This window comes from Falco cherrug, chromosome 10 (genome assembly GCF_023634085.1).
Source record: "Falco cherrug isolate bFalChe1 chromosome 10, bFalChe1.pri, whole genome shotgun sequence".
NCBI classification, from domain to species: domain Eukaryota; kingdom Metazoa; phylum Chordata; class Aves; order Falconiformes; family Falconidae; genus Falco; species Falco cherrug.
In genome coordinates this window covers 23,721,444-23,736,058 of record NC_073706.1, presented here as the reverse complement: position 1 = coordinate 23,736,058, position 14,615 = coordinate 23,721,444, and the positions used below count along the sequence as shown (strand labels likewise).

At 36.1% G+C, this 14,615-nt stretch overlaps 1 protein-coding gene across 3 annotated transcripts in view; it reads right to left on the bottom strand.

The window, feature by feature from the left end:
* The window catches only part of ANO3 (anoctamin 3), a 207,008-nt gene that overhangs the window by 50,897 nt on the left and 141,496 nt on the right, over window positions 1-14,615 (bottom strand). For 2 of the 3 annotated variants that reach the window (XM_055722906.1, XM_055722908.1), the window contains exons 5-9: window positions 13,617-13,769; window positions 11,774-11,874; window positions 7,650-7,694; window positions 2,519-2,650; window positions 1,137-1,243 (exon numbers count right to left, since the gene is read on the bottom strand). In XM_055722906.1, coding sequence (XP_055578881.1) covers window positions 1,137-1,243; window positions 2,519-2,650; window positions 7,650-7,694; window positions 11,774-11,874; window positions 13,617-13,769 — 538 coding nt within the window. The remainder of the gene's footprint in view (window positions 1-1,136; window positions 1,244-2,518; window positions 2,651-7,649; window positions 7,695-11,773; window positions 11,875-13,616; window positions 13,770-14,615) is intronic. The other variant, XM_055722907.1, reaches the window with a different exon arrangement.

Here is a 14,615-nt window from a genome sequence, read left to right as displayed (position 1 = left end):
GATTCCTGAGGGGCAGCGTCTGCGACTTGTCTCTCGGGGTCGGGTCCTCGTGCCAGATCAAGTGTAATACATTCCTGTTGTATTCATCAGAGCGTATGATACAGATTTTATACGTGACCAGGTGATCTGACATACACGGAGAGTGGCATGGACAGACAATCCTTGAGGCAGCAAAGCCCTTGCATGGTTAAAAGCTAACCTGTTTTTATTTTCACATATAAGCCAGCTGTAGGAGTTGGTATCAGAGCAGTGCTCTGCATCATACCGGTTACAGCATTTTGGATCAGTTCCTAGAGGCTTCCTAAAAACAGATTTCCTGTACTATCAAAGCACATTATAAAAAATAAATAATTATAATAAAAAGATTCAGTAGCCTGTATGAGCACACCCATAGCCAACAGATTCCCCCAGAAACGTGTACTTATGAGAGGTTTCAGATTTGTCCAAATATACAAATTATGCTAAACTAATCTCATAATGGAAGTTACCATCGTCAACTTGAAGGGCATTGGGTTGGAACCCTTGTTTTCTGTTTTTCTTACTACTGCTTTTCTTCTGAAACTCAAACATCAACTTTCTGTAATTTCTACCATCTCATTTCATTTTTAATTTAATTCCTGCCAAGAAAACAGGAAATCATACACATCTCCTGTTAATTGCAAATCAATTTGAATAGTTAGACCTTCTAAAAAATAAAACTGTCATAAGGGAGTTGATATAAACTGAATTTAGTCTCAGGTCAACTGTCTCTGAGCTTCATGGAGACCTCAAATACGTTTAACTGTCGTTCACATTGATTCTGTTGGACTGCAACTGCTGGGTAGTAGCAGAACTACCAGGACCACTCAACAGTTTTCTGAGGTATGTGTTATCTTTACGTGGGTCTGCATCACATAAAGTTAAAAAACCCTGAGAAATTATGAAAAAGAAAAATTAGGTGAAATATATTGCTAATTTTCACTAAGTTATTTAAGAGAATAATTGATGTAACATTCCTTCAACTCTGTGACTGAGCGAATAAAAGATTTCAAGGAATGGCAAAATTTATTGAGTTTACTCAAATGATACGTTTTCAGGCAAGTAAAGATATGAAGTTTTTATAGCTTCAGGTTAGAAAAAAAATACAGTGCTCTCACCCATTTTGGACTTCCCATCTTCGTACTTTGTTCTCTGTAGCATGTGATGCACAATTCTACTTCTTGTGGAATTGCTGAAGAAGCTGTCTTTGTTGTTTATCGTAAAACTATTAAAATAATGATTGTCTTTTAATATTCAAAACAATGCACAGGTGTTCAAACATAGCTGCTCAAGTGTTTTCTTCTTACAGTGATTTACCCTCCTTGGTTACTGCACAAGACATAAGATTTTACATCCCTAGAGCACCTTCTCGGATCCAATAAATTTATCATCATCACCACAGATTATTGTTCTCAAATACAAGTTATGACTTGGCAGATGTCTGTGTCATGGAATCACCAGAATTGCTATTTAGAAAAAAAAAAAGAATTATCTCCATGCACTGGACAATTAAGTAGCAGCTCCACAACCACTTTCTCTTAAAGAATCCTAGGATGGAGCCAAAAAAAGCATCCTTTCCCAGATGGCTCTGGACTCCGGACGCCAGAAATCTGACATTCAGGAGCTTTTGCCTACTCAGCTGTGCCAAAAGTGACACTATTACAGTTGATAACGTCAGCTGAGCTGGTTGAGAAATAACACCAAAACCAGGTGATTGATCCAATGCAATATAGTTAATTACTGAGAAAAAATTGAGATTATAATGCAATTACTCTGTCTTTCCAGGGTAAAGTCAGTCCACTAGCACATGACTTCTTTACTGAGAAGATAAAAATCCTATTTAGCCTAATTTACACTTCTATTTTAAATGAACATTTATCTCCAGAAAGTATTATCACAAAATACTTTCAAAATGAAGAAACAGCCAGAATTTTAAAACCTACTTTTTGGGTCCTGAAAAAAATTCATAGCAGTGTTTAACTATATCACCATCAACATGCTGATTTGAACACATACATGTTTTATTTGGTGTACGTATATATTTATACTTTCAGAGACAAAAGCATCCTTAAAATGCAGATCTGATAAGAAAGGAATAAAATCTTCACTGGTTTTAGCTTGCCTTCAGAAGCTCCCGTTTCCAACAGCTGTCACAGGTTTTGCCTAAGTAAAATATGGAATTAAGCAAAGCAAACTTGAGCAAGTATTTGCATTTTGTAATATAATGGAAAGAAAAATTTCCAAACCAAAAAGGCAGCATTCATTTTTCAGTCAAATTTCTGCCTATATATACTACTGCATGACTGTGAAATAGCAAGTAACAGAGAGCAGATGTTGTCTTTAAGGGAAAAACCACAGAAAATATCAAATATGATACTGGGTATTTGCCAGTGGCCATCTGTTAACTGCTGCCTCTATGGTACTTGCTTAGAAGAAGTGAGAAAATAAAAAAAAAAATACTTGGGGTCTCCGGCACTGGCTTTCCAGTTCCAGCACTTACTGGTGTATGCGTGCACGGCTAAAGGGTGCTGTGTAGCAATCTGTTTCCTCCAGATCAGGTAGGGCCTCCTTATCAAGCTTCATTGGATTTCTGGGCAACCAGCTTTTCAGCTCTCTCATATTCCTTTGCAAACTGAGACAAGAAGAAATCACATTTACACAGTCTCACCTGCTTGCTGTTTCTATCTCCAACAATGTATATGTTGTGACATCATACTAGAAATGAAATGAAAGCAGGGCATTTCCACATTAAGCAACTAAAAATAAGAGTTACAGAGCAAAACTAGCACTATTTATTTGTGATCTATCTTGCACACTTTACTCAAGACCAACGCATCCAAAAATCAGTAGGATTATGGTTTGAGATGAGACTGCATCTTGAGTCCGGGGAAAATAATTTTCCAGGGTAGTTCATCTGGCAGAACTGTGGATGCTTATGCTTTACTCAAGAACACACTTAATTACCTTCTCACTTAATTAACCCACTGGACAAGGCAAGTGTAACTCCTCCTCCCTCCCTTGCCTGGCAAGTCAGGCATTAATATTCACAAAATTGGAAAGTAAATGTGAGATTGCTCAGGATCCATTTTTTATGCTGTTCTGATTTCAGTAAAGCCTTCCACTGCAAAATTTTCCTCAAAATCCAAGAGCTGAGATTGCCTCACGCAACAGTATACCTAAACATCAAATGAAGTAAAACACACCTTATACAGATATGGTAATATGGTATTTAAAAAACCCGAGGTGTGGCTTCCTGCAGTTTCCTAAAAATTGACATTACAAAACATAAACAGAACATAATTTTTGTAACCCCAATTAGATTACATATCGGTAACTTAAAGGGCTTTCTCCTACTGGCAACTTGCCTAAAGAGTGTCTCAGGACATAGTTTATACAGGGATAAAGCTTTAGGGTTTTTATTATTTAGGTAATAAGCATTCAGGTTTCAAATGCTAGAAGTTACCTCCTTAGCACTTGAATTCTGCACCCCTTGCAGATTTATATTTTTTTCATATTCAACTGCAGTAAAGTATAAGTATTTAAGGAGCCAGTCTATATATTAAACAAGTGCTATATTATGACAGTGTAAGCATGTCAGGGATCCAGAAGTCGTCCAGATTTTACAAAAAAAACCATTCCCCAATGTTTTTTTAACTGGGATTTGGGCCTTATTCAATGAAAATGTATGCATGATACACAAAACACATATACATCATCAGATTTTTTTTATCTGAGGTGAATTTTTGCCTCTGAGGTGAACTTAATTGATTGTGCTAAGCAGATGCACAGCTACCCATTCCATAATTAAGAGCAGTAAGTGATGACATGGTAAGTTGCTCTCAGGCAGCAAAGTGACCTTTGTGAAAATATACCTCTAATTATCAACAGCAGCCAAACAAGTTCTACCCCTATATGGCAGCGTGAGACAGAAACCGAAGCCAAATGTGGAATGAGAATTTTACATTTAGATTTAAAATTCTCAGTATTTTTTTCTCGCTATATGTTGCCAAAGTATTGGTGAACACTTTGTATGTAACCGATACTGTGCCTGAGGGACACCACTGTATTTGATGCTAAGAATTATGAGACAAAGAACGTAAATATGTTTGTAAAGATGAAGCACAGAATACAGTTCCCAGGCAGGTGCACCTCTTAAGTGTCTCCTTTGCTCAAATAACACCTTAATGTGGAAGTTGATTATCTTTATTGCTTCCAGTGGAAGTTCTCTCGGTACAAAGTTATATACAGTGTATGTAAGTACAGTTTTCATTTTATTTTCTTCTTCTTTTTTTCTGTTTTACACATGTGAATTGTTTAAGAGTCAAAGCTCAGGCTTTTCTTTAATGAGGAAAAAAAGCAGATGCATCAGGAAGAAGAAAGGAAAGACAGTGCATCTGATTTCAGATGTTTTATTATGTAATTCTTTTAAAATTGGTTACATTAGAAGTCTTGATCATCTTCCTCCTCCAAAAAGCTAAAAAACTAGCAGATAATTATTAAAGAAATTACCTCCTGTTTAAAATTCATGCCTGCTCTTTTCAACATGCAAAGTAATGAAGAACACCATTGGAGTAAATTAAAAATAATGTCCACATCACATTTGCAACTTCTTTTCTGAGGTAAAATGGCTTTTTATCCAAGTTGTGATTGCTTTTTCATTACATCATATATGGTTAATAATTCCAAAACTTAGTGCCTTCAGATAGCATATAATATTTCAACTGAAAAGTATATCCCCCCACCATGTACAAAAATAATTCAGCTAGAGAGCTACAAAATCTAATATTTTAGGAAGATGCCTGCAATTCAGCTTTGCCCAACTGTATTTTTTTTGCAATTCAGCTTTGCCCAACTTCGCTTTTATTTGGTTAGTTGTTCTTTTTTGCAGAACTAGTTAGCCCAAAACTCTTTGCAGATTACATTTATTCGACAGACTGCAATGCAAAGAAACACAGTATAGGTGAGTTGGGAGTTATCTGACCAGACTCGTGGGATGAGATAGCAGAATTAAGCAGCTGCCACTGGTCACATAATGTATTTTTGACAGCAATCACCAGTTGGTAGTTTGCTCGGTGTTTGCAGCTTTCAGGACTGGCCAGAATTGTCAACCATATGCCACCGAACTCCATGGGTGTAGAATGCTTCCATGTTTTGTAATGGGAAACACGTTATGGTTGACAGATTCAACACATGGACACAATCATCAAAAAATAAATAATAAAGAAAAAGATACTATATTTGTTTAATGGAATGATACTAAAAAATTCACTTCAGCGTGCAGAATGAAATCCAAAAGGTTCTAAAAGTCCTTTTGCAAAGCAAACTGAGCACCTCAGTTGCTAAACAAAGTCATTTTTGTTTCTCTGTCCTTAGAAGTAGTAATTAATATCTCAGTGGGCAGAGTGAAGTTGCATACTAAGGCAACTAACTTTTAATTTTCTTTTCCTCAATGTCATTCTCAACCAGCATGAAATTGGTGTGTCTGGTAAGGCAGATACAAAAATGATTCATTAGATTATTCAGCCTTAAATCTGAAGAGTTCAGACAATTCGTGATGCCTAATTTACTTATGCATCCCACTTTAGCAGATTCCTTTCCTTTGAAAACACTTATTCAAGCTTTTCCAAATACTGCTTTTAAGGAGTATGATAAAGTTATTTCTATTGTGTGCTCCTACAAATAGAATTCAAGGTTCATGGGACTGAATGCAATGTTAAGGGTGGGTTGTTTTTTTTTTTTTAAGGTTCATAAATAAATAGAGAGAGATACCACATAGATGCCACATATAAGACAGACAGTATACTAGTAAGCATTAAAAATTTATCTTCTGTCCTTTCATTCCTGCTCCTAATAAAGCTTATGCAGAGTTTTTAAAGGACATTTACAGGTATATACATCTACCATATAACCATGTCAATAAATTCATCAGTGACATATCACAGTAGGGTCCAATATACTAGCCTTACCTCATATTCTTAAATTATAAAAACGCCATAGCTTTAAAATTTTACCTTTGATATACAAGGATTGTAATATAGTTCTTTATCATAGCTATTGTAAACTCTGCTTAAAAACTTGGAAACATTAATGAGAGCTTTGGTAAATTACAGAGAAGCAGTTAAGTTTGAAAAGTGAGATGCAAAGGAACAGTGACAGTAGTAGAAGTTGGAATAATGAAATGTGCATGTCAGCAATTTTAGAGCTAGCTTTCATTTTTAGATGAAGCTTCCTTTTTTCTTTTTTTTCCCCACTATTCCTTTGCACACGGTATTATATAAAGTGCCAGAAAACATATTCAGAAAAATATTAATCCCAAATTCTCACAAAGTAAATCACATGTAAAAGCATTTGTCTCAAATGAAAAATCTATCTGGCACAAAAAGTGTTTATTACTTGGTTCACAGGTACTGTGCAACTGCAGTTGCACATTTCAGACATCCTTTTAAATAAGGAAAATAAATGTATTTAATACCCAAGACTCACCAGATGGATTACAGATGAAATGAAAGAATTTTGCAGTAAAGCTGGTTGATTTTGCCTTTGCATTACAAAACACAACACTTACATTTTTCAAAATGCACACTAAAATGGAGCAAGCATGTGAATGACTGAGAAGAGGAAAAAACGCAGTTGTAAATTTATGTAATGGATTGTTTTATTTCAATAATTTATCTGCCTATGTGTGTAAAGTTTTCTCACTTTACCATTCAACGGTGCTTTGTCTATTTTTGTGAGCGGATCACCTGGCAAACTGATATCATAAGACTACTTAAATTGTTCCTGGGAAATAATGAGAGTTTTTCATCATCTAAAGTAACAACAGGAGAAGCTAAATCAAATGTAATCTCATCTCAAGATCCAACTTGAGAAAACTCGTGACAGACAACTCTTTTAGGAGATTTCCCTCATGTAAAAATTTTCCTCTTTTCCTGAGGTAATTAGGATTTACAGACATTATGTCTGAGTAGAGTGATGGAGAATGACTACAGCTCACAGCATCCCCATCCTCACTCCCCAGCTCCTTTCGCCTGCTGCTGTGGCCTCGTGTACCCTTCTGGCTGACAGAAGCAGCAACAGCAGCAGCAGCCGCAGGTGAGGTTTGCATGTCTGCCTCCCAGAGACTTCAACAGCTTTCACTGCAGCGCACAAGTTATTCTGACAGCTACCGACTAAATATTCAAACCAGCTTGTGGTGTGCGGCATCGATTTAGACCTGATCACCAGGACGCACATGAGAGAAGTTATGTTTGCGTGTCTAAGGAAATAGCTGACTACCAAAATCTGAGATACACGTTCAAAAGTATCCTTTCTGCTCCAGAAATATGCCTTACTAATGGCAGACGTAACTGTAGAGATAGCATTAGTATTAAATCTTTGTTGCCAAGACCAGGCCATTTATTGTTTTTTCCTGGCATAAATGTTTTTGCATTTCTAAAATGAGAACTAGTAAAGCTTTTAAGTACTGCATCTTGTTACAGATGAATATTTTAACACTTTGAGTTAACATGTTTTGAGTCTTCAGGAAAATAGTCTAATTTTCCAAGTCTCCTGGATAGATTTACAACTGCGAATGGATTTTCTTTGCAGGGCGACTATCTGACAAAATTAGAAGCTACACATCACCCACCGACCTGCCCATGGTTTTGCTCCTCCAGTCAGTGTAATAACATTTTTTCCTGAAAGAACAGCAAAAATCAGCTGAGAATAAACAAATAGCATACAGTTGAAAAGGACATATACATTATAAAAGAACACTGGACATTTTAAAACATGTATTTTCACAGGCAGAAAGGAGAAAAACACTTTAAAAAGGCAACTGAAATAGAATAAGTCATTAAGATGCTCTAATTTCATATATTTTCCAGTTTGAAATGTGTTCCTGAGACAAAATGAAATTTTAGATTTGGAGCTAATTATAATAGTAACAGCTAATCAATAATTCATTCATCATACACTCAACTGACAGTGTTCAATAGTATCATGCTCATAGTCATTTCATGCGATCCTTCTCAGCTTTTATTTCATAAAACTCCTTTTAGAAGAATCACCAGGACTCCCATGCTGTAAACTGAAGACCAATAGACGGCCCTAACAATCTCAGAGTACCACCTGCAACAAATAGAGTCTATGTCAACAGGTCTTTTCTCTCCACCCCTCACTGCTCACGGACACTTAGAGAAACAAGGGCAGACATTCCCAATGATGTCAGAGAACAGTTATTTTGAAAGCACAGAGGGATATATTTGCTGCAATGGAGCGTTTTGCACATCTAGTTTCAGGTTTTCAGTTTTTTCTGGCCTCCTCCTGTCATTTCACATCACATTTCAAGCACACAAAGGGCTGGATCTTGGAGATTCCTCGAGGTATCCATACCTTTACCGTGGTGCTCAGCTGGGGCCAGGGAAGCTCAGCACCAGGGACTTTGCTCCTCACTTAATTCATCTTCTGGTTAAAATTTGCCTAAATCCTTTCTACTTCTGCTAAGTTTATTTTTTAGGAGGAACTAAACCAAGTTATTTGGATAGATTATTATAGAGGTTTAACAATATTTTTCAGTTGATATTCTATCCCTCCCTCCCCCCATTCTAAAACACACAAAAATGGTACTTTCACTCTAGATATTTCACCATCACTTAGCTTAGAACCATACCTAGTTAACTACTGCCCATCTGGGCAGTATTTGACATTCATTTAAGCACATTACTTACATTAAAGTTAAAATGAAATGAATACATTAAAAAGAGTGAGAAGGAAATTTTGGCTGGAAAACATGTGGCCCTTGGAAAACTATTTATCTAACACTTGGTATTACTCAGCAGAATTACAAATAAAGCAAAGAAGAATTGTCAGTCATAATATTTTTTAACAAAACCCTTCCTTCATTCCCTGTAATTGTCATTTGCTGTTCTGCACAGCTGGAGTCCAGCTAAGCTACAGATACGACGAGATACTTGTAGACACAGATAAAATTAAACTTTTGTCTGAATTGCAGGAATATATTTTATATATATATATAATATATATAATATATACATGGTCTATCAGTAGATTATATATATACATAATCTACTGATAGACCATGTACTTAACAAAAATATCTATAAATTGTTAAAAAAGGTGTAATTCAGTCATGATCTAATCTTGATGCTAAAATAAATCATCATATACAAAATGATTACCACAGACTGGTCTTTTGAAATGTTAGAAAAATTTCCTTTTGCAATTTAAAACCTGATATATTATAATATATATAATATATTACATATGTGCCATATACTATATATCTGCCAACATATTTAGGTATAATGGTATGCTAAACCAGTTCTGGGATGATGGGTGGTCCCTTGGGTCAGAAAAAAGATTTTTTACTTTTCATTAACAAAGAGAGACAGTTCTTAACCTGTGAAATAATTCTATTTGTTTTGTTTAGATTCCCGGTTTGAGTAAAATGAACCTAAAAAGTTTAATTCTTCATGTATTATTCATACATGATATTGACATATAGTATCTTTTAGCAAGCATAATCAAAAGCCAATTTTGCAACACCACGCAGGAGACAGCAGCTGTACCGCATTAAAGTTCTGCAGGGAAGGTTAGCTCTCTTCTTCAATGATGTTTTAAAAATGACAGTCAGAAACCCCTGATAAATCAGATAAAGGCTAAGAGAAATAATCTGTCCTTAGCATCATAGAATATCTCAAGCTGGAATGGACCCATAAGGGTCAAGTTCAACTCCCTGCTCCTTACTGGGCTACCCAAAACTACCTAAGGACCACCTAAAACTTCTCGGGAGGGAACTACTACAGTTTGTTGCCATTGTGGGAGAGTTGTAGGACTTAAGCTTCCTCTGCCCGCTGAACGGAGAAAATAGTTACCTCAGTAAAACAATATATGCCATCCAGTTAAGAAAGGGTTGATTTAAAAAGCAAGTTCAAGACTTAAAACAAACGGAAGTGCTTTTGACAGAAGATGTAATTAAATAATAAAATGTCTGGTCACAGGATGCTGTGATGGAAGTGTAGATGGCTATTTTTGTATCCATGAAAAGCCATCAGGGGCTAATATAAACAAAGATGAAGACATAAACCCTGTCTCAGAAGGTCTATAAACCACAGCCTTCTGGAAAGAGAGAAGGCATTGTAAAACACTGCACAAGCCTTCCTTGGCTTCTGTATTTGACACTTTAGACAGGCTGCTGGCAGAGCAAGACAGACCTTCTATTTTGCTACATCCACTTTGTGTTTACAGTCAAACTGTGTTCACATATTTTTTTTTTTTTTTAATGTATGGGAATTAAAGAAATAGCCTGTTTGAAATATTCACACACATTTTAGATTGCATTTTCATTTAAATTCTTTTGAAAATCTTCTTAAAAAGAAAAGAAATATTGATGAATTTACTCTTTCTCACTGTCCTATTATGGAGGTAGAGGCAGCGAGTGGGCTTTTTTCTTATCAAATAAACCTGTTTCCTTCTACAGCAATACTGTCTGTAAGGTGAAGCAGCAAAATTTAGCATTTTATCTACTTTTCATGTACTGAAGTGAGTGGGATAAAAGGAAGTGAAAGCAACAGCTCAGAAACAAGGAAACATGGATCAGATACCTTGCAGGGGGTAGCGGAGAAGAGAATATTTTCGCATGTCAGTGAATAATATAATAAACAAACATGACTTTGAATGCCTTCTAAATAAATAACATTGTAGAAGTCAGCCCATTTGTTTTCTGAAAAGCACCACTGATCTGTGAAGTTACTAAAATGATGAAAAATTTAAACTACTGCTAAATCCTACCTTAATTTTGTGACTGCATTATCAAACCCAAGAAAGATCTATTTTTGACCTGGAATTTGGTTGTCTATATGCATGGACACACTCCCATATTTAAAATGTTGACGAGTATTATTCAAACTAAAGAAGCTCAAATGGCAGTATAATAATACACTCAAACATACGGAAGATGACTGTTACAGAAAACATTTTTCATGGAAAGGACTTTGAAGGCTTAATGGGATGATGTGGAAACTCAGTATAGAACTGGGTATTTAAAGCAAGTTTTGAGCAAAAGATCCTTCACGATGACTGTTTCTGGCTTAGGACCAATGCAAGAGAGCCACATTGCAATAGCTGAAATCATCAGGGAGGTGAAAGAGAGAGCATTTGGCAATTCAAGTGAGAAAGGACTGCTGTAAGGGTATTTTCCTTGAGTCACACAGCTTTGGCATCTAGTTACCACTTTAACTCCTGATGAGGTTTACAGCACTCTACAGTCTCTCTCAGGAAGAACATTATTAATGAATTTGAAAAGGGACATTTTCTCCTTTAAAAACTTCTGTATCGTTGCAGGAGCTATTAACTTACCCTTCAAATAAATAACATATATTTATTGTCAAAACATATGAAAAGACTTCAGGAAATACCCTGAAATCAGGGAGAATATGTGAGCTCAGATGGAGAAAAACTGAAACTCTGCCAAGGACATCCAAAACAATGTGTGAACTGCTGACAGCATTTTCTAAAGACATATGCTTGACTTGACATGGAAGGTAAATTCGGAAACCAGCACCACAGGTAAACATGAGAAGAACAGCGCCTATTATTAGTTTCTCCTCTCCTCTCTCCCTATCACCTCACAAAATTAAACATAAGCATCCCTGACCACAATGCAGCAGAGATTGCATTTTAGCCTTAAGCACAGTAATGAGCTTTTTATATTAAGCACTAAATTATAAGTTTCTTAAAATAGTTTCCACAATACCTGAAAGGCATCCTGATGTTCATTCTTTCTGCGTATTTGCACAACGTCTCCCATGGACAGTGAATTTTAACAAACATGATATCGCTGTTTGTAACAGCCGGCTGTAAAGAGCAGTAACAAACAAATACACATTAATAATTGAAACCTCCAAGGCATTCACCTTTCTGAAAGCATTCCTCAGGGTCAGATCCTGCTTTTAGACCTGAAGTGGCCATACAAGTAACTGCTTTTTTCTGCCAAACCCTGTAATAGGAGTAAACTAGTCAAAAGGAATCTGTAGGACAGATCTTTGCTCATAAACACAGCAGAAGTAGAGAATGGCTTTATGTGCTACTTTTTTAGACAGATAAATGAATTACTTTTAAATCCCCTCAAAATCGTCTCAGATGAGGAATCTGAAGACCATTTTCTCTGTCTCCTGTTTAAGGAGGAGAGTGCTCAGCGGCTGGAGACATAGGAAGAGCTGAGAGAAGGCTGTGGGTCCCCCTCTGCCAAACAGCAACACCAGGGAATGGTTAAGTAATTGTGGTACCTGCTATGAACTTATAAATATGATCTCTGTATGAACTGAGATTTTTTTTTGTAAAATTACAAGTAATAGTCTCCACAAATGTTATTATCACTAATTTATTTGTACATAAAACAAGAGCTTCAGCATTACAGGTTCCTATATTTATCTTTACTTCTCAACACTTCAGTTCCACACCCTTCTCCCAGATTTATTTGCTGGAGTTTTTGCAGATAAATATTTTGATAGAGTTGAGACTGACTAAAGCATCTCAGAAACTTGAATAATGCAAGGTTTGGTAAGTGAAGGCAAAAGGAAATTTAGTTAAAGGGTTAATAAAATTTAAAATGTTTATGATTCTGCCTACCAGTTTGATAAAATCCTAATACAGTTCATGAATACTACTTCTAGGATTTTATTTTTCTTAAAAGATGTGGATAAAAAATACTACTGGAAGACAATTTAAAACACTTGATACCTAGAATTACGATCTTCTAAAAACTTTTTTTCTGAGGTGTCAATACTTTTGAACTGACAACAGCTGAGACTGGGATATTTATTGAAAACAGAACAAAACCAGGTATTTTTACCACTAGGGTGTAACAAATTTTAAAAGCCTTAAAACTAATCCACTGTCAGGTTAGTTATTTATGAATATTCCACATGTTACATTGTCAGCTAGAACTTGAAAGGACTTCAAAACAGTTAAAAGCTCGCTGCTTTCACAATGAGCACGTAAGGTAAGTCTGTTGAGTAGAAAAGTACAAACCAGGATGAAAGACACGTGAAGTATAGGGCTTACTTCAGGGTAGACTAAATGTATGCCTCTTTTAGACGTAATTCATGGAACAGCAAAAATCCAAGGCAGTTTTCCTGGCTCTGTTTTCGTTCATTTTTACATTAATACTGTCATTACTAGGGATGGATTAATTTGACACTGACACTTTTAACCCCTTGAAAAACAAAGGGATATTCGGTGTCACGCGTTCTGCTGAAAGACGTAGAGGATATATATTAAAGCAACATCAGTTACTGGGGCTTCTTCTGTTCCGTAAGCATAAGGAGATGGAAGTTTTCCCTCTGTACTGCACTACACCTGTGTGAAGGGTACCTGTGTGTGTGTGTATAAGCACGCATCCCCAAAACACATTAAACACACACTATCAAACAATTGCTACTATTATTTTAAGAATATAAAAAAATGGGGTGTGGGGGTGTGGGGGGAACAGCCTAACTGGAAAGGCTTGGAAGATTGTCAAGATTCTTTTTATAAATTCAGTAAAATATGACAGCATTACAGAGGTGGTTTTATGCCACATAAGCTACAAGACTCACCTCTCGTTCTAACATCAACCCTTCTGCTCTCAAATTTTTCTCAAACGTGCTTCTTTTTTCTACTTGTGGACTTGATTTTTTGTAGACCAAGATGTAATCGATGCGCTTTTTGCCATCTTTGAAGAAGAGTCCTGATGATGCCATGGCATCAGCCTGGAGAATATTAAAAAAATAAATAAATACACTAAATATGGCATCCATAAAGATGAAGAGCCCCATCACAAATGGCATGGAAATATCCACCTCTCTGCAGGATGAAGATGTAAAGAAGTCACAAGAACAGGAAGTTCATATGCATCAGCTGCTGGGGGTTTCACATTGATCATAACAAAACAAAATAGCCCTACAAAACCCATATTCCAGCTATTTCTTTCAGCTGTGCAAAAATCTTAAAATTATTGTGTGATATACATCGATAGGAACTACTGTAAATCCTTACTTTCTAACAAGAATTTAAAAAAAAATTAAAGGCAAGAAATTAAACTACGTTTCCCAGCTTTGTACCTGTGTAAATTTTATAGAACATACATACCTGTATTTTCTCCAAGAGAGAAATAAATCGAAAAAATTAAAAAAGTAACCCTATTAGAATGTTTTCCTGGATATTCTAGCTGAAGCGCCTTCGCAATGCCATGTTAGCAATGTTTAAATCTTGCCTAGTTCTTTCCCACCGTGATTGCAAACACAAGGGATTCTCTGACCTTGATACAGAAAACTGCTTTACATGCTGCTGCTGCTGCAAGCTATTTTTGCATTCTGCATTTTGCATGATTCAGAACAGACAGTGACTGTATCAACTGGTGTCAGTCTATAAAGACTTGGAAATCTGAAAAGGTAAACTGAGAAACGATCATCATCTTCTGGAGAATGTAGCACTCACTTTAACACCAACTGTCCAGAACAAATATGTTCATTTGAAGGAAAATACATTACACCCATGTATATGGGGCCAGAAGCCTATGAATGTTGCATCTTCTGGCCTTAGAAATTCATCCTATT